Consider the following 21,025-nt stretch of genomic DNA (forward strand, 5'->3'; position numbering starts at 1 on the left):
TATTTTGATGCAGTGCCAATAGTTTCTTTTTCTTTTTCCTTCCTGAGGGGGCCTACCTAGAAAAATGCTGCTAAGGCCAACGTCAGAGAACTTACTGTCTGTGTTCTTTCCTAGGATTTTTATGGATTCAGGTCTTACATTGAGGTCTTTAATACATTCTGAATTTATTTTTGTGTATGGTGTAAGACAGTGGTCCGATTTTCCCAAAACAATTTGTTGAAGAGACTCTTTTGTTTCCTGTTGAAAATTCTTTCACGCTTTGTCAAAGACTAAATGACCACATATAGTTGTAGGTTTACTTCTGGGTTGTCTATTCTGTTCCAATGATTTATGTGACTATTTTTGTGCCAGTACCATACTGTTCTGATCACTAAAGCTTTGTCTGAAACTGTGACACCTCCAAACTTTTTTCTTTTTCAAGGCTGTTGTGACTATTTGGGTTTTTTTGTGGTTTCATACAAATTTTAGAATTGTTTGTTCTGGTTTTGTGAAAAATGCTGTTGGTACTTTGATAGGGATTGCATTAAATCTGTAGATTGCTTTGGGTAGTATAGACATTTTTAACAATATTTGTTCTTCCAACCCATGAGTATGGAATGCCTTTGCATATCTTGTGTCATCTTCAGTTTCTTTCATCAGTGTTTTATACTTTTTAGTATACAGGTCTTTCACCTCTTTGATTAGGTTTATTCCTAGGTATCTTGTTATTTTGGGTGCCATTGTAAATGTGATTTTTTCTTATTTTCTCTTTCTGCTGCTTCATTCTTGTTGTATAGAAATCCAACAGATTTCTGTACATTGATTTTATATCCTGAGACTTCACTGATTTTTAAATATCAGTTCTGGAAGATTTTTGGTGGAGTCTTTCAGGTTTTCTATATATAGTATCAGGTCTTCTGCAAATAGTGAAAGTTTGAAATGTTACTTACTGTTCTGGATGCCTTTTATTTCTTTTTGTTGTCTGACTTCTGTGGCTAGGGCTTCCAGTGCTATGTTGAATAAAAGTGGTAAGACCAGATATCTTTGCTTTTTTCCTGACCTTACCGGAAACCCATTAAGAATGATAGTAGCTATGGGTTTTTCATACAAGAGCCATGTGAACTTTAAATAATATTTGGGGTTTGTGGACTCCAATAAGAAGGCCAATGAGAGAATTGGAAATAATGCTTCTTAAATTTTTCCTTATCAAGAGGAATATGAATGCATGAAATTATTTCACATCTTCTGTTTTACCTTTAAAACTCACATGGGTTGGGGCGCCTGGGTGGCTCAGCGGGTTAAAGCCTCTGCCTTCGGCTCAGGTCATGATCCCAGAGTTCTGGGATCGAGCCCCGCATCGGGCTCTCTGCTCAGTGGGGAGCCTGCTTCCTGCTCTCTCTCTCTCTCTGCCTGCCCTTCTGTCTGCCTGTAATTTCTGTCAAATAAATAAATAAAATCTTTAAAAAATAAAAAAATAAAAAAAAATAAAACTCACATGGGTTTATTTGCATTCTATCCTGTAACACATGTGTGATTGTTTTAATATAAAATGAAGGCCTTATAGTTTTGTTTACTCTCTTGTTCTATGTGTTCACTTCATAGTGTTAGTTCCTAGAGACATGCATATTAGAAATGTGGTAATAATGAATTTTAGTAGATAATCTCTATGGTTCCTTCCATTTTAATGATTTACAGGTTTAACCAACTGCTCTGATATCAGGCAATTAGGATTATATAGATAAATAGTTGTCAATGATACTTAGAAATGTAATGTTATATTATTCCAAAGGTAATTGGTTAAAGTATTGCTACTATTAGCTTAGTCTCCATAGGCTGATGCAAAGGACAAGCTTAGAGTTGACTGGCTATCCTTTCCTGAATAAGTGTATTTTATACAGTCAAATGTTATAGTTCTAGGCAGCCCATGTGAGATGTGTAAAGCTTTGAAGAAAGGGAATGTGCCATTTCCCAGCTCCCAAAGACCATGGTGCCCTCAGGAGGCCCCCTCTTACAGATGCAGTTCTTACCCATTCAGGATTCTCTTTATCCTCTAGCCCCTTAGGTCCAAAGATTCATGGCCACTTTCTACTATGGCTAGGCCCTACTAAGCTCTAGTTAGTTGTCTAACCCTGCTCATACTTTTGCAAATTGTGCCTTCATTAACACCTTTTCAATTATCTTTTTAGGTAGGCAACCTGTTTCCTGCTGAGATTCTATTCCTTTTTTTTTTAGTTCTGCCCCCATTATCTGTTACTTACTGGACTTGTTGACTATAGTTTCAGAATCTTCTCAACTCTCAAACAGAACTCATCACAAATCTGCTCCTCCCAATGTTTTGCCTGACAATGTTTCAGACATCCCAGTCTCTCCATCTCACTCACTTCAGCTAGCCAGTCACTAATCTGTATCAGTTCTCCTTCATGTTTCCTGAATTTACCACTTCTTCACCATCTGTACAGTTTCTCCTCTCATTATTTGTCAAGTATTTTGCCTCTTCATGGATCCATCTGCCCCTAATTTGCCTTCCCCATTCCTTTTCCATTTTTCTCTCCTATCCCAATCATATTTTATAAGCAAAAAAAATCTCTTCATGCCAATCTATTCTGTAAGTTGTTTCAATGGTTCCTTATCACCTTAAAGATAAAAGTCTAAACTCCTTAGCAAAGCATACAAGCCTTTCTTTCTTTTTTTAAACCTTCTTAGTCACCTTCTTGATACTTTATAAGAACTCTACACTTGAGTACTGCCAAATCCCTTCATGTTTATCACAGATGGCTGAACTTCACACTTATATGTTGTACATGCTATTTCCTTTGCCAAGAATATCCTTTGTGTTGTAGTCTGACCTCCAACATCACCTGCTTTAGGAAACTTCCCCAGATAACCTTAACCTTCACAAGTGCTTTGGGTATATCTTAAGGATTTCAAAGGCCCCCCTCCCAGCTGATGGCATGCCCTAGGCAAGGTGCTCTGTTTTGCTGGATAAAATACCATCCATGATGTCTATCCTGCTGTATGCCAAATGAATACCAGAAGCCTTACGCTTGCTCTTCTTCTTGAGGTGCTCTTGACTGGGCTTGGAATTCAAGTGAGGGCTGTGCTGGAGAGCAGCACTTCAGTCAAGTCTCATAAGACATGTGGGAATCACTGAGAGACCTTGGAGTCAGAGGTGGTGTTGAATGCCAGGTCTCCCGCTTTTAAGGACAAAAAGTCCAGGGGCGCCTGGGTGGCTCAGTGGGTTAAGCCACTGCCTTCGGCTCAGGTCATGATCTCAGGGTCCTGGGATCGAGTCCCGCATCGGGCTCTCTGCTCAGCAGGGAGGCTGCTTCCTCCTCTCTCTCTCTCTGCCTGCCTCTCTGCCTACTTGTGATCTCTCTCTGTTAAATAAATAAATAAATAAATCTTTAAAAAAAAAAAAAGGACAAAAAGTCCAGAGAGTGTTATGCCAATGAATAACTTGCTTAATAGTTATGCAAAGGTGTCAAGTTCGAGTGCAGTTTTAAGAACTCCTATAAGTGAAACAGGCTTACAATTTTGCCTTTGAAGTGTTAGGCCCGTCTCACCTTATCACACAGTGAGAAGTTCCCTTTGTTACCTGTAAAATATTACTGGTCAGGCAAATGTAATTTAAGTTTCCATCCATTAATTTATAAGCTAAAACATAGGAATAATTTAGGAATATATTAGGAAAATATAGTGTTTTTCAATCTTTGATTTGTGAAGTGGTATATAAACTCACAATTCCCCCCTAGGAATTAAAAAATCAAAATTTTTAGGTAGCAAATGAAGAGGAATTTTTAATTAAATAATTTATTTTTTATCTTTACATATTCTGCCTTAATTACATATTATATACAGTTGTCCCTTGAACAGTGTGTGGGGCACTGACCCCACATAATCAAAAATCTGTTTATAACTTTTGATCTCAAAGAACTACTAATACCCTACTATTGACTAGAAGCCTTACCAATAATAAAAGCAATTAACACATCTTTTGTATGCTATATGTATATACACTACATTCTTACAAGAAACTAAGCTAGAGACTATGTTACTAAGAAAATCATAAGAGAAAATATATTTATAGTACTATAAAAAATCTGTGCATAAGTGGACCCATATTCAAACCTGTGCTGTTCAAAGGTCAACTGTAATAGGATTTGTTCTTATATTATCTTCTAGAATTGATATATGTTTTACAGCTCCAGCTCAGACTTCTTCCCTGAGCTCTAAACCCTAATACCCACCTACCTTCCCTTAGAGACATCTCAAATTCAGTATGTCCTGATTCACCTTCAAAAATCTGTTCCAACTGCTGCCTTTCCTAACTCAGAGGCTGCACCATCCTGGTCTAAAAACTTTGGACTCATCATTCTCAATTCCTCTTTCTTTAGCAGCCCACTTCCAATCCATTATCAAATCTTGATGACTCCATCTTAGACACATATGCAAATTATGACCTCATCTCGTGACCTCCACTGCTACCACCAGTCTACAAGTCAGTCTGTTTCTTGTCTGTTAATTCCAATAGCTTCTGAACAGCCTCCCTGCTTCCTAAGTCTGCCTCCTAAAAATTTACTCCAGGGTTTCCAGACTGGTCCTCTTAAAATAAACTACATAAGTTATTGTTCTGCTAAAAAACCCTCTTAAGAGAAAAGCCAGCCTCCTTATTATGGCATGTGAGGCTCTATAGGAGTTGACTCTGGGCTTACTGACAACAGCAGCTACTCCAGGATCAGTCTCTTAGCCACACTAGACTTGTAGTTCCTTGTAGTTTCAGACTTGTTCCTCAGGGTCTTTGCATTTATCATTCCTCCACCTGGTGTATTCTTTCCCAGATATGTTCATGATTTGTTTCTGTACCTCCTTCATGTCTTTGCTCAGATACTACATAGAAGTAAAGTCTTTCCTGATGAATTTATTTAAAATCACTCTCCTGGGGTGCTTGGGTGGCTCAGTGGGTTAAAGCCTCTGCCTTTGGCTCAGGTCATGATCCCACGGTCCTGGGATTGAGCCCTCCATCAAGTTCCTTGCTTGGTGGGAAGCCTGTTTCTCTCTCTCTCCCACTCCCCCTGCTGTGTTCCCTCTTTTGCTGTGTCTCTCTGTTAAATAAATAAATAAATAAAGTCTTAAAAATAAAATAAAATAAAATTACTCCCCTTTCCTGATATTTTCTCCTCTAATTTATTTTTCTCCACAGCACTTAATACTTTCTAATATATGCTAGACCTTGCTTTAAATTTATCTGTTCTCAACACAAACACACACATTCATATGCATAATAAAAAGTAAGGCCCCAGTAACATAATTTTTGTTTTGTTCATTGCTAGACCTCCCAGAATCTAGAAAAATGTCCTGGCACATAGCGGGCACGCATTAAGTATTTGTTGTTTGGATGAATTACATATATATAAAGACAAACCTCAACTCTTTTCCATTCATCAAAACATTTCTTAAAATTTATGCTAAATTATAGTTGGAAGAAAAACCCATGTTTTGATGATGAAACAAAATGAGATTATTTCATGTTTAGCTTACATATTAAATGTAATTTAAAAATAGGTTGAAATATACTACATATGATGAAAAAAAACAACCTATCTTCATGATTTGTGTTAAGAAGTATATTTGGAATTATAGAGCGCCTGGGTGGCTCAGTTGTTTAAGCCGCTGCCTTCAGCTCAGGTCATGATCTCAGGGTCCTGGGATTGAGTCCTGCATTGGGCTCTGCTCAGCAGGGAACCTGCCCCACCCCTCCCCTGCCTACCTGTGATCTGTCAAATAAATAAAAATCTTAAAAAAAATTTTTTTAAAGGAAGTATATTTGGAATTTAAATAATCAAGTTGCATATATTTCTAATGTTCATGATTTGTTTCTAATTAAACCAGACGTGCTCATATTGAAACCAAAAGTGACTGGATGCCTCCTTGGGTTTAGCAGACTTAGCAAAGGTTTCCCGAACCCACAGATGTCATTCTTAGCAGCTGCTCCGCTCCTTGCTTTTCTCAGTGTCCCAGACATCTCTGTGACTTCCTAACACTAGGGTAAGTTTTGTTTTTTCGTTTTTTGCCAAGATGGGATCTGTATCCTCTAGAAGTCCCCACAAAGGCAGCATTGTGGAACAGCCCACCAGACCGCCTCCACGGCCCTCCCCATCCTTCTCCTGGTGTCGGTTATTCTGAGTTTGACACCAGCGTCCGGGGTACGCCTCTGGCAGGCGACCCTGTGTCCTCGCCTGTGCACTTGAGACCAGTCATTGTGTTGTCGCCTGCCCTGTTGCGCGCATTCCGTCCCCTCCCCGCGCCCCCTGGCGGGAACCAGGACAGGCCCGCCGCCCTCTTCCAATCTTTTTCTTCCCTACCTCCCTGGCACACCCCGTTGACTGTGAAAAGGGCAGTCAACCGGTTCGGTTTTGAACTGGCCCCAGGGATATGGGTCAGGAGCTGTGCGGGCGAGGGACGCTTCAGAACCACTGGATGGCTGAGACAACTAAAATGAAACAAACTCCGTGGAAACCACTCTTTCGAAGAACCGGCAAGGGGATGTAAGTGAAACAGTAAAAGAGGGCGACTTTTCACAAGTTCACCCACCCGGTCGTGGAGCTGGACCAGCGGCTGGACATGGCCTAGGGGCGTCTGAGGCAGCTGAGCGCCAGGTGGGCCGGAAGCGCCTGGGCAGGAAGCAGAGGGCCTGCCTGAGCGCCTGCGCACTATGCGCAAGGAGGCCCCGCCTATGGAGGAGCCCAGGTGGTGCAAAGGCATCTGTGGGCCAACCTGGTTTTCCAACCGCAGGTAGAGGGCTTCTGCAAGGACCCGACCTTCAGTGAGGTGGAAAGCAAGCCTGGATTGACTGCCCACTCCCTAGGTGAATTCTCCATCCCCTACAAAGCTGTGAAGCACAGCTGGCCCCACATCCAGGCCACTTGGTACAGCTGCTTTGTAGCCTGCATGCCAATAAAGGCATAGCCTTCTCTTAAAAGGAAGGAAGGAAGGAAGAAGAAAGTAAGCTTCAAGATGGGTGTTGGGTCACATGGATCTAAATACTTAATTTCTCTTTAGTTAGCCCGGATGTGGAAACACCCATCAATAGATGAATGGATAAAGAACATGTGACATAAATATAGTGGAATGTTCTTCAGTCTGAAAAGAGAAGGAAAGACTGCCTTTTATAACATACCAGGTGAACCTTGAGGACCTTATGCTAATTGAGATAATCTAGTCACAAAAGGACAAATGATGCAAGATTCCACTTATATGAGAGATCTCAAATAGTCAAACTTGAAGAGTAGATTGCTGATTGCCAGTGGCAGGGATTGGGAGAAGAGAAGAGTTGCTTGCTATTCATTGGGTATAAAGTTTTAGTGTAAGGGCCTATTCAGCCAAAGCAGCCCCACCCCCGGTTGAACTGCCATTTTGTTGTAAAACTTAAATTGACCTTGCCTGACCTTGCCCCCCCCCCCGCCTCAGGGGAACTTATTTAAAAGCAAGTCCTGGAAACCAGTCCCAGGTAACAAAGTCCAAATACAAGGGTGGGTCAGGCCAGGTGGAGGTTTTCAATCAGTGGGGATGCATACTGTCTCCTAGTTACCGAGGAGTATGGGCCCCACCCTTTGGGCTCCTTTTGGGCTTCAATTCTGAACTAGGTGATAGGCTGTTTAAATGTCTACTAGGATAAATTGTAATTCAGTTGGTCGCCTAGCATCACTGTGGAGTTTCCTGTGTGTGTTACAATCTCATTGGCCACCTGTGTGTGGCCAGGTCCAACCACATGGGCTTTGCTCTATAAAAGTTAGTCTGGAAAGCAGGGAGGGGTCATCCTCTCTGGAGGGGCGGCCCCAACCGGTCTTTTTGACGGTCGGTCTGATTCCTGATGCTTGGAGCAAAATAAAGCTTTGCTTGACCTTTGCTTTGTATCAGTCTAGCTTTTTTAATCATAGACCCATTATTGGGGTACCCAATTTTGGGGCACCCAACATTAGTAAGGCAAGATGAAGTTCTAGAAATCTGCTGTACAACATTGTGCTTATAATAAAAAAACATATTATACACCTAAAGACTTTTTGAGAGGGTGGATCTCAGGATGTGTTATTGCTGCAATAAAAAAAAAAAAAAAGGAGTTAAAATAGATGTATCTACTGTCTTAAAGACATGAAGGCCCTTGCATAACTTTGGAAATCTTAGAAATATTAATATAAGACCAGTGTTGCAGCTCCCAGAAGAAAAGAGAAAGTATAGGGAAGGGGGATTGTCTGAGTGGAGGAAACTCCAGAACTGAAGGAGGCTCCTGTCCAAAGTCATACACAATGCAATTTGTATTCTTCTAAAGGGCTTCCTTTTTTGCCCTCCCCAGTTCTAAATATCCTTTTGTTTTAAAGATTCTATTTATTTATTTATTTGAGACAGAGAAAGGGAACAGATTGGGGGGGGGAGGGGCAGGGGAGGAGAAGCAGACTCACTGCTGAGCAGGGAGATCTACACCTGGGCTTAACCTAGGACCCCAACCAAGATCAAGACCTGAGCCCAGGGTAGACGCTTAACCAACTGAGCCACCCAGTCCCCCCAGTTTTAAATATCCTGATTCAAATACTACATCTTTGTTATATTCTCTCTCATTTGTTGTTCTTTTTGAGTATTATTTATTTGTACTAGTTACTAACCAGAGGTGATTTAATAGTCCACTTTTTCATCTAATCTAATTCGGTTGTAAATTTTTATATCAACTTCTTTCTCACATTTAGTTCTGATATTTGCTATAGTAAATGGTTGTGAGCCTGTGGTGTGGGTGAGAGAGAGAACCATGTGTGTTTAAGATTCTGAATTCTGATTGTTTGAATTTGTTTATGTACCGCCTGTTCAAGAAAGATGCATAAATGCTTAGGAATAAAAGTAACAGTACCAATTTTGCATCAGTGTATTATTATGTGCTTCATATTTTACATAGTATTTTATTAAATCTGGATACCCAACACTACTATCACTATATGACTACTGCTGCTGTAGCAGCTAACATTGAGGGAACATATTCTGTGCTAAACACCGTGCTCTTCACTTCCTGTACATTTTCTCATTTAATTGTCCCAGTGAGTTCTAATCAAATTAAACTAACAGTGAATACTCCTGAACATACCATGCACTTTCTTATGTCAGTGGATATGCTATTCCCTATGCCTAACCATTTTCTTCTGTATGCATCTGGTTGGCTCCTACTGATCCTTTAAAATTCTGTTCTTTGAAAAGAACAATTATTTTCTATATCTTGGAACATATGGATCTCGCCCACATCTTTCTCCTTTACTTCCTCTTTGTCAGGCATAGCTTACTGTTCCTCCTGCCCCACAATTAAAAAAATTACTGTGTCTATGTCTTTAATTTTCTCTGCTAGCTTAGCAGATTTTACAGTGTTCACAAGCAATCTGTGACATGAAATTGCTTGCCCGAAGTCCAAACTCATCACTACTTTTTCCCTTTTTGTTTTTTCATTACACTTCATTTAATTTGTTTTTTAATTAAAAAAAATTTTTTTTAATAAACATGTAATGTATTTTTATCCCCAGGGGTACAGGTCTGTGAATCTCCAGGTTTACACACTTCACAGCACTCACCATAGCACACACCCTCCCCAATGTCCATAACCCCACACCCCTCTCCCAATCCCCTCCCCCCAGCAACCCTCAGTTTGTTTTGTGAGATTAAGGGTCACTTATGGTTTGCCTCCCTCCCAATCCCATCTAGTTTCATTTATTCTTCTCCTACTCTCTTAACCCCCCCATGTTGCATCTCCACTTCCTCATATCAGGGAGATCATATGATAGTTGTCTTTCTCCGATTTTCATTTAATATTTTATTCCTTGTTTTAGATTTTATAGGTTGATGAATCTGCTTATAGTAGATTTCTTTCTTTCATTAAAGTATTAAAATCTGCTTTCTCCTTTCTTGACTTAGAATTTATCTAGCTCTTCAGGTATCATACAAAATAGTTGTGAGTTAGAGTGAGCCATTTTGGTTTGCCGAGGAAAGTCCAGTTGTTTGTAGTTACCCCAGGTAAAGCCACTTGTCTCAATGTAACTAATGCTTACACTTTAATCATAGTCACACTTTGGAAATTATGCATATATGGCATATTTCTCTCATTCCTGATTTAATGGGAATTCTAATATTTTTCTATTAATATTATGTTGGCTATAAGTTCTAATAGAAGTTTTCTCATCTTAAGAAACTTTCCTTCTATTTTTAGCTGCTACTTTGTTTTACTTTATTTTAAGATTTTATGTATTTATTTCAGAAAGAGCAAGTATGAGCAGGGAGAGGGGCAGAGAGAGAGGGGGAAGCAGCCTCCCCCACACAGCAGGGAGCCTGGTAAGGGGCTTAATCTCAGAATAGGGAGATCATGACCTGAGCCAAAGGCACCATCCAGGCACCCATGCTACTTCTTTAATTTTAATCAGGAATTGGTATTGACTTAACAACTGTTTTTATCATATTTATTATATAGATTATAGTTTTCTCTTATGTTAAGATAGTATACTAAGTTAATAGATTTTCTAATGTTGAACAACACTTAAAATCTTAGAATGAACTATGTTTAGTTATGAAGAATTACTAGTTTGTCAAATTTCACAACTTGATGTACAGTTTATTTGGAATTTTAAAATCTTTGTGTATGAGAATAGCCTATAACTATTTCCCTCCTTGTTTGATTCGTCTTCCAAGGTTATAAAAGCCTCAAAAAATAAGTTATAGATATTTCTATGTTTTTCCATGATATGTATTTATATTCTATAATAAAATTCAAGTATTTAGGTAAATGCTTTTTAAGGTAAGATATTTAAAAAATTTCTCACATGATATTTTATCATTTTTGGCTTATCTGCATTTTCTGCTTGTTTTTGTTTCAATTGATTTTATATTTTCCTAGAATAATATTCATCAATATTTTCAGGTTTATTAGTAAAATGTTTTACCTAGTATTTTCTTTTTTTTTTAAGATTTATTTTTATTTTTATTTTTTATTTATTTGACAGAGATCACAAGTAGAGAGGCAGAGATAAAGAGGGGGAAGCAGGCTCCCCACCAAGCAGAGAGCCCAATGCAGGGCTCAATCCCAGGACCCTGGGGTCATGATCTGAGCAGAAGGCAGAGACTTTAACCCACTGAGCCACGCAGGTGCCCTACCTAGTATTTTCTTATATGTACTCTCTATACATGTAGCTGTGACTCCTTTCTTTTTACTAATATTCATTGCGATTTCTCTCTTTTACTTGATTAAGTTTGACATGTGTTCATTAGTGTATTGGTTTTTCAAATTATGACTTTAAATTTTAATGATCACTTTTAACTTTCTGTGAGATACTTATATTATTTTATTCGAAGATTTATTTATTTAATGGGGGGGAGTATTAGAGGGAGAGAGTCTTTCAAGCACTCCCTACTGAGCACAGAGCCAGACATAGGACTCCATCTCATAACCCACCAAGATCAGGACCTGAACAAAAACCAGGAGTGTGACATTCAACCAACTGAGCCTCCCAGATACCCCAGATATTTGTATTTTTTTTTTTTTTTTTTTTTATTTGACAGAGATCACAAGTAGGCAGAGAGAGAGGAAGAAGCAGGCTCCTTGCTGAGCAGAGAGCCCGATGCGGGGCTCGATCCCAGGACACTGGGATCATGACCTGAGCCGAAGGCAGAGGCTTTATCCCACTGAGCCATCCAGGCGCCCAAGATATTTGTATTTTTGTATTAATTCTGTCTTAATCAGTATTTGTATTTTCTTTTTATTTTTTTTAATTTTCAACATGTTCAATTGAATGTTTAATTAATTTATCTTCAGTCTATTTTTTAATGTACACATTTAGTGTAAAACATTTTCTTTGGAGTACACTAGTGGTTATACATATTTTAATATGCAGGGTTTTCACTAATGTTCATTCTGAAGTAAGTAGTAACTTTAGTTTTCTTCTTCATCATAAGAAAGTTCTTAGAAAAGAGATCCCAAATTAATATATTTCTTTTCTATATCTTTTTTTTAAATTTCAAAATTCATTTTTTTAGTCAGTGAATGTAGACTATATGATTTTTACTTTTTGGGATTTGTTAAGATTTCCTTTGTGGTTAAATCTAAATTTAATGCTTATAAATATTTCATGGATGATGAAAAGAATGTCTGTTATCTGTTAAGAAGAACAAAACTCTAAATAAATTTCATTATTTCTGGTATTCATGTTACTTGAATTCTCTAAATTCTACTTCTTTTTTTTTCTTTTTCCCTCAGCTTCTTGCTGTATTTGTGAGTTAAATATATTAAAAAGGTTCATCATGATTGTGGGATTTTTATGTGTGCATATTTCTATTAGTCTTTCTTTATATGTTTTGAAGCCATATTGTTGAGCACATATAGGTTCAAGATTGTTGTGTTTCCCGAGTAGATATTTATCAATTCAAAATGTCCCTTTCGGCCCTCTAAATTAATTTCATTTTGAGTTACTTCTTGTCAGACAATATTCCTATACCCATTTGTTTAGTTAGCATTTATTCTCTCAGGGTTTTTGTGTATATGAGGGTTGGGTTAACTGATGGTGCTGTTTGATACCACTCAGTAACACAACTGCATTATTTTTTCTCTAGGTCTTAGCTTCCTTTAAACTTTTATCTGTTTGTTGGCCTAGTCATCGTGACTTCTTTTTCTTGTGTCCCTCATCCCCACTTTGTCCATTTGGAATGGCTGTATCTTGGCTCCTTCTTTTTTTTTTATTCTTTTTATTTTTATTTAAAAAGATTTTTTAATTCATTTATTTGACAGAGAGAGGGAGAGAAAGAACAAGCAGGAGAAGTGGCAGACAGAGGGAGAAGCAGGCTCCTCACTGAGCTGGGAGCCAGACACAGGTCTCTATCTCAGGGTCCCAGGATCAAGTCCAAGTTGAAAGCAGATGCTTAACTGACTAAATGAACCAGGCACCCCTTGGGTACTTATTTCTTAAGAATTGAATTTGGGGTTCTTTGTTATAATACAAAGAGCAAGAAAGCATTTCTACTGGCTTTTCTCTTACTGACCAGATAGAACTAGCTAGGGTGTTCTCCTAATTTTGCTGCTCAATTTCTCTGAGATCATTAGGATTGGTACTTGCCTTCCTAGAATAAGAACTTTTCTCTCTGTGTACATTTCCAGTTTTTAATACCTCCTTGGATTGTGGGGTGAGGGGGATATACTAGGGTTAATGATATGATTTGAGCTCTTTAGGGAAAGAAATTATGTGACAGAGAGAACCACAATACACAGGTAAGTAAAAGTTGAAATCATTATTCTGAATATGCAGGAGTAGAAATGCATTATTAAGGTATATGTTATAGACACACCCATATAACTTTGCTTTTTTAGGTAAGTTTGAAAATAGTTTCTAAAATAACTTCTGGATAGCACTCTTATAGTCGTCTACTGCACCTGGTTCCTTAAAATCTCCCAATACTATAGTGTCACATCCAAAGCTGTTGGAACTGAGAAAGCCATCCAACATATCCGATGAAAACAAAAAAGAAAAACAAAAAAAGAAAGAAGGAGAAGAAAAAGAAAAAATCAAATTCTCAATGTGACCCCTGAGAGTAAAGTTAATGTACTGGTAGAGACCTGAGGAATCAGAAAATAGAAGGAAAGTGGATAATAAAATTGAGTAAGACTTCCCATGGCTCAATAAAATGGCTCTGAAGGTGACACTACCGATCCTTTTTTTTTCTTCTCTAAAAGCCTTAGGAGATCATTATGGAAATAGCAACTAATTTTCAAGACTGAAGAAGAAAAATGTGTACAAATTATAAATTTTATATCATAGTATTTTCAAAATTCATTCTATGAAACTCTACTCAGAGGAGACTACTCATAAATAGTAATAAAAAAAAACATTCTAAAGTTACTGTACATTAACATATTTAAAGAGTGGCAAGTTCTGGGGGTGCCTCGGTGGCTCAGTCAGCTAAGCATCTGCCTTCGGCTCGGGTCATAATCCTGAGGTCCTGGGATCAAGACCTGTGTTGGGTTCCCTGCCCAAAGAGGAACCTGCTTCTCCCTCTCCCTTTGCCTGCTTCTCCCTCTGCTTGTGCTCTCTCTCTCTCTCTTCCTGTCCAATAGAGAAATAAAAATCTTAAAAAAAAAAAAAAAAAAAAGAGTGGCGAGTTCTGAAGCAAATGTAGTCATTTAACTTAGAGTTACTGTGTTTTCCAAACTTTTAAAACTCTAAAATCTTTTATTTTATGAAACACCTGTTACTACTGAGCAGTTTAGAAATGCCAATTTACTACATTATGTAATTTTCATGGGCATACCATTCATATAATTTATTATTTAACATTTGTCCTGTTACAGAAACACGATAGCTATGTAAAGCTTTCTTTTACAAGCTATATATAAATAAGCCAAATGTGTCTGATATATATACCACATAACTAGTCTGCTTATATAAATGTTTATATGGGTCATGTCCCTCAAAAGATTCATATGTCACAGCAAAAATAAATGTTTTTGGTCTGGAGTAAAAGCTAATTAAAAATATTGGCTCATGTGGCTGTTCTCCTATAATACTTTTTGTTTAGGACTCTAAGAATAGTCACAGAGGCTGAGACTACAAGTTTCCTTCATAGAATTTACTAAAATCTTCTTTAAAAAATAACAAACAGGATAAAATGTAGTAACTAATTCTGAATTTCAAAATACTTTGAGAAAAAATAAAAACATTATATTTAAGAAGATAATTTCATTAATATAATTCCATCTATTTACTTACTTATGTATCTAGCTGACTACCTTTAAACAGTAAATGTTTGAGACTTATTTTTTAAAAACTGATCATTCATGTATAGTATAACCAAAAAATTAACCAGTATCCAGCATAGATGATAACAGAAGAAAAGTATTCTTTCTGTGGTGTTTAAGATCATTTGGCTAAGTCATCTTAGATGGACAATTCTAAGGTTGCATGAATTCCAACCTCAATAGGCTTCCTCTCCACCCCTGCCCAGTGACATATGCTGTAAGTTGGACAAGAATTTTTTATAGTTCCACAAACATATTAGATATAACATTTCTAAGCTGAATATTAACTATATAATAAATTCCATGTTGCCACGAATAAAAGCTCTTATCTACTGACCATTTGTCATGTACCAGGAATGCTGGAAATGAAAGAAATCCCACCAGTTATTGTAATTCATTTCTGCATTTAAAAAAAGAGGAACTGAGTTATAGAGAGCTCAAGGTAATTTTCCAAGGTCAAATGCACCAGGGTGATGGATTTTTTAGTTCACTGTTATTTCTATTGCATTGGCTGGTTTTGACTGGCCTACCATGAGTCTATGGAGTCTTAGAAGACTCATTTGGTCTTTAGAAAATGATTTGCTGTATGTGTTCCAGGTATCTCACTTCCACCCTAAGTTTATATAAACATATGCCCATTTATATTACTTCAGAATAGAAGACACTGAAGCAGTAGAATCTGACAAAGCACACAAAATGGTTTTCTTTTTTAAGATCAAACATATTTTGTATCAATTTCCATATGTATAAGAATATATGTATATACATATTATATGTGTATAAATAATACAATGTAGTGAAGCAGAGAGAAGCTATGTTTTAAAATCTACATTGTTTTTCTCTTCCACACATCATGCTTTTGTTTTAGATAACCTGTGTTCAAGGAGTGTAAATTTGCTTAAGAATCCATCAAAGTAGAAAGTGATTTGACAAGTAATTTTTTTTCCCATAAAATTATACAGATATGCCCATACATGCACACACCATACACACATAGACACATATATAGATGGACTCAAAAGTAAAATGTCTATATAGATGTGTGTATGTTTGTATACACAACCAGACATACACAGATATATAAACACCCATAATCTATATTATTTTTATGATGTAACCTCTATCAACACAGATAACTGTGGAACTATAATTTGTATTTATATTTCCAGACACAAAGTCAAGGTTTAATCCCTACATGCTTCATTGTTTAAAAAAAATAATATGTCTTAAAAGATGTTTGTAGATGTCTTTGAGGACAGCAGCTCTGGTTGGTTTGTGGTTGGCTTACATTTTTAATTTAATCTATTGTCCATAGGCTACTATGTAAATCCCATTATTCAAATGTGTAGATCACTCAGAATTTAAAGATGAATTAATAGTATGGCTCTCTGGGTCTTGGAAAAACACTATTAAGACAACATTCTAAACATTTAAGGGGAAGAATCTTAAAGTCATACCATAGTTTCTTTTTTAATATTTTTCAAAAAGTAACTGACTTCACAAACACCAACTATAACATGATTTAGACAACTGAGAAACAGGCAAGGGTACTTTCAAATGCTAAAAGAAACACATTTATACAAGTACAAAGCAAAACAATGCTGATAAAAATGTTAAACTTTATGAAAAAAATCATTTGCAATTCACATCAAAATAATTTAACATTCTCTATTGTTTTAATAGTACAAGCTGCAACAACAAAAAAAGAACAGATACGCGCACACAATTTTAAAACCAAATCAGTTAAAGTGCAGAAAAAAGTAAATACAAGCACTTGTAGCCCACACAAATCTTTTAGGATTGGCACCATCTTTCTAAAACATCTATATTCTATATAGATTTCTAATTACAACACCACCAGCAGCTGCCATTGAATTCTAGAAATACACACAATATACATAGTATATTTGTTCACATTGGGAAGATCAGTGAAATTCAGCCAACTATTTTATACATACCTCATTCTTCAACAGATAGTAGAGAATCTCCCAGGCCTCAGACCCTCTTGAGAATGAATTTTGATTTATCTTTATGCTTTTCACTGATCTGTATTTTTTCACAGTATAAAATTGTAAATGGTTAACTATAGAGATTCTGCCAGCTCAAGGGTTATTAAGAAGCTGTGGCTAAATGTGAACTCAGATAATACTTTTGAAGTCTCCAAAACATGTACATTTTGCTGGGAGACTAGCATAGGAAGTGTTTTTTGTTTTTTTCTTAAAAAGTGTTAAATTCCTGGTTTGGAAGTCACAGAACTGCAGCAGAGCCATTGTAACAACTCATTCACAGTCAGAAATAGCTCCTAGTCTTCCTGATGGCTTGCTGGGAACAGCAGAAGTTTGGGAAAGACTTTGACTAACAAGGATTAGCACATTCGGGGATTTACTGTTTTTCTTTGCTTCTTTCAAATCTCATATGGTTTTCCTCTGCATCCTCCCTCTCTGTTCCCCACCCCTCACCCAGAGAGATGCTTCTTCCCAATCCACTTAGGGTCTTCTCTGCCCCTACTCCTCTCCCAAAACAGAAGAGTGAGTGGACTGCTTAGATGGTCCATATAACTTGATCAAACTGGGTCTTCTTTCTTTCATCCTGGGACCCAACTGTCCTGTAGGGTCACTTTTCTGAATCTTAGCATTTCACTGTGCTTTCCCCTTCCTTTTGGTCATGCTGGTCCAACTGAATTATCACTGGACACCAGGAACAGACTGTTTTCAAGGAAATTCAATGAAAATAGGTACCCAAATGAATTGCGAAGTTCATATCCTAGCCCTAGAATGAATATTCAGTTCTCCTTGTAGATTTATTACTTGGAACCTGGTATTAAAATTGGCAAAGAGACAGAGCTAGCATCATTCCAAAATAAAAGATCCCAAGAATGCATTACGAATAATATTATGTATTATACAATGTACTGAATGAAATGGCAAAGGGTGCAGAAACACAGAGAAAAATACATATTGTTTTCCTTTAATTGGATAAATTATTTTTCTTATTACAGTGTATCATAATTTCATATAGAATTATCAGATGGAAATTTAATTTTGCACTAAATTTTAATTTCTGATGAATTTTCTCATTACTTACTCCAGTAAGTACACTTACTTTTTAACGAAATACATCACTAAAAATTTAGAAGAGGAATTTGCTCATGGAAGAAGTTTTTAAAACTGTTTTTCTATTGGTCAATACAGAATAAAATGGAAATCAACCAAAGGGTTTAAGAAGCAAATTTAAAATTTAGACAATATTTGGAAAGGTTTCAATGTTTAAGAAATCAAGATGGTAATCCCCAGGTGAATGTCACCCTTTTCAAGAGGATTGAGGGCTGTTAATGCTTCAAAATTCAAAATATTTACATTTGTTTTTGAAGTAGAGGCAGACATTCGCTTTCAATGAAACCATAAAGTTTGGCTAAATTCACTCTTTCAAGAGTCTCATTGGAACTGGGTTTCAGGGTGCTCTGATGACGTTATTTTCAAATCTGGCATGGGAAGTTTGATTTTTGAAAATTTATATTTTACTAAATTAATGTGTGCTTTTAATATTTTATACTGGGAGATTTGATTTAAAGATTTAAGAACAGGTATCAGGAAAGTCAAGCAGTATACGTATTATAAATTTTAAAACTGGGGAATGGTAAGTTATGTGAATGGATATATTCCCATTCCTCAATTCCTTTTTTAAAGTAGATATACAATAAAAAATACATGCCAAAATAAGGATATTGAGCTAAAGAAAAAGGTTTCATTTATTTTTCTTTCTGCTAAAAATATACTTCTGCCTCAGCAAATCTTTTTCATAAGGCTATCTTTAGTATAAGGCTAGATCAACTAAACTGTAAATTTATAGGATACCTCCTCCTTTTATTACCATCCTTATTTAAAAATTAAAAACGAAACCAAAACCAAACCAAAACAAACAAACAAACAAACAAAAAGAAACACTTGGCACCTGAGGAGAGCTGTAATGGGAAGAAGAAAGAGATGACAGTGGATGCAGGTCTCGAGCTATGAATACTACCTATATGAGCCTATTAAAGCACATGTATTTCTATTATATCTTTAAATCTCTTTTCTGCAGTATTTAAAAAGTGACAGTATGAAGTGCACAAAATCATATTAATTATTTTAAAAAGGAAATATTAATAATTGCTTTGCCTCTTTTTGGAATGGCTAAGAAAGACTGTGTGGTTTATATTCATTAAGGTTCCTCTGTTTTAGTATTCTGTATTGCTTTGAAAAATCTACATTTGTCATAGTTCATAGCTGCCCTATTTAAGCAGCAGAGAGAAGTTAAAATCACTGCTCACTGGCATAGCTAAATCTCTGCTAAGCCGACTTGACACAGTTTAAAATTTCCAGTGTATTAAGATTGTGTTAACTTTTCGAACAACAGTCCCTTCAATCAAGACGCTGTCTTCAGTGGGTCTATAGACCATTCTTCCAGTGGTGGGACTCGAAAAGAACAGAGGAGCTCTTTGTGCATCAGGTTCTCAAAGAAAAGGAATGAAGAAGCCCAAATGCATATATTAATATTTTAGCTGGCAATGCTAATGGAACAGCATTCGTAAGGAGGAGTGGCCACATTTCATGAAAGAGATAGCCAAGCTGGAGCTCAGGAATTATTATTGTTATTGTTATTATTATTATTATTATAAAGAGAATTTCCAGCTACACAACGTACCCCAGTGAGGGAATTACAAAACAGTATTCCAGAAAATATTTTTTTTGCTACTCCAGTATTGATTGGCAACATGGTGAAATAGTCAAGAAATCTTCCACTGGTTTTCTTGGTTAATGGAGGTGAATTGAAATAACTAGGTGGACTCCTGGATGCAGGCTTCTGGAAGAGGATTTCAAACCAAATCGGAGAGGAATGTCTCTGGTAAAAGTCCTGCACACGTCAGCGCAGCACACATTATCCCGTTGTGTGTTATGCATGGGACACACTCACAACAACGCCTCAGTAAATACTGGGCCCAGGTACTGCTTTTCAAGGTCTTTACAGGACAGAAAAAAGAAAGAAAAAAAGAGAGAGAGAGAGAAAGAGAAAGGTTGACGTTTTGGTCCCAGATTTTGAGTTTGTTAGAAAATGTACATTCATGTTTGGTGAATCAAAGAATCTTCTGGGAAAAGAATTAAAGTAAACAAAACTTTTTACAGTTGCTTATTAACTATGCTCTTCCCCCTCCATTATGCTGTTTCACGCTCATTGCTTCCCTAGAGCAAAGCACTTGGTATGGAACCCGTTCGACAGACTCCTTGTCAGCCCTCAAAAAGATAAGCAGTGTTTCTTAAAAGCCCGTGTTTTCTAAGGCCACTAGAAGAAAATCTGCCAGATTTGTGGTTGGTGTCTTCGTCGGTTGATGTGAAATAGCACTATTAATCTCATGTTTCCGTTGCGGGTGCACTTGGCATCTTCCACCTCGGGTCTTAACCAGGCGACTATGCTTGTCACTGGGTCTGCGTGAACGCGGGAGGTCTCGGCTCCGTCGGCGGAAGCCAGCGTGGTTTCCGAGGACATTCACAACGACGAGGAGCTCTGAGTGTAATCTCTTATGATCAGTGTGTCATATTTGGGAGACGATGGGATACAGAGGGCCGACTCCGACACCGGCGAGTTGGGGGTGGTACTCCCCGAGTCCACCGAGTCTCTAAAGGGGGACGGCGGGGTGAGAGCCACCAACTCTTCCAGGTCCGGCTTCCCCGCCGCAGCCTCGGGCCCGGCCCCCGCCGGGGGCTCTTCGGCAGCGCCCCCTACCGGCGGGGCCGCCGCCGCCGCCACCGCCGCGGGGGGCGCGCCGCCCGTGACCTCGATGGCTGGCAGCGGCTGGATTTCGGCGAACGTCGTCATGGTCGTGGGCAGCTGGATCTCTTTGGGGATCAGGTAGGACGAGCAGAGCGGGGCGCCCACGCCGGGGCCGGGCGCCGCGGTGGACAGCATCATGGAGTTGAGCTCGCTGATGTTGGCCGTGAAGCGGGTCACCACGCTGCTGATCTGCTCCATGAGCGAGCCCTGCGAGGAGCTGCTGCGCGCCGCGGGCTCCGAGTGCAGCGACGGCACGTCGTCGTCCGTGCGGCTGGCCGAGCCCGCGCGCTGGCTCAGCGTGCTGATGGGCGACGGCGAGCGCGGGCGCGCGGGCGCGGGGAAGTGCTCCTCGGCCTCCGCCACGTCGTACAGCGCCTTGGGGCCGGCGTCCGGGGGCTCCGCCCCGCCGGGGCCGCCGCCCGCACCCCCCGCGCCCCC

General features: G+C 38.3%; 1 protein-coding gene across 1 annotated transcript in view; it reads right to left on the reverse strand.

Annotated features, from left to right (window-relative positions):
- Window positions 1-19,454: 19,454 nt before the first annotated feature.
- GRM5 (glutamate metabotropic receptor 5) overlaps window positions 19,455-21,025 on the reverse strand; it is a 517,692-nt gene continuing 516,121 nt past the window's right edge. The window contains exon 10 of the mRNA XM_059391625.1: window positions 19,455-21,025. This exon is cut by the window's right edge and continues 25 nt beyond it. Within this exon, the coding sequence (XP_059247608.1) occupies window positions 20,303-21,025 (723 nt within the window). The 3' untranslated portion in view covers window positions 19,455-20,302.

The sequence above is a fragment of the Mustela nigripes genome, chromosome 1, assembly GCF_022355385.1.
Source record: "Mustela nigripes isolate SB6536 chromosome 1, MUSNIG.SB6536, whole genome shotgun sequence".
NCBI classification, from domain to species: domain Eukaryota; kingdom Metazoa; phylum Chordata; class Mammalia; order Carnivora; family Mustelidae; genus Mustela; species Mustela nigripes.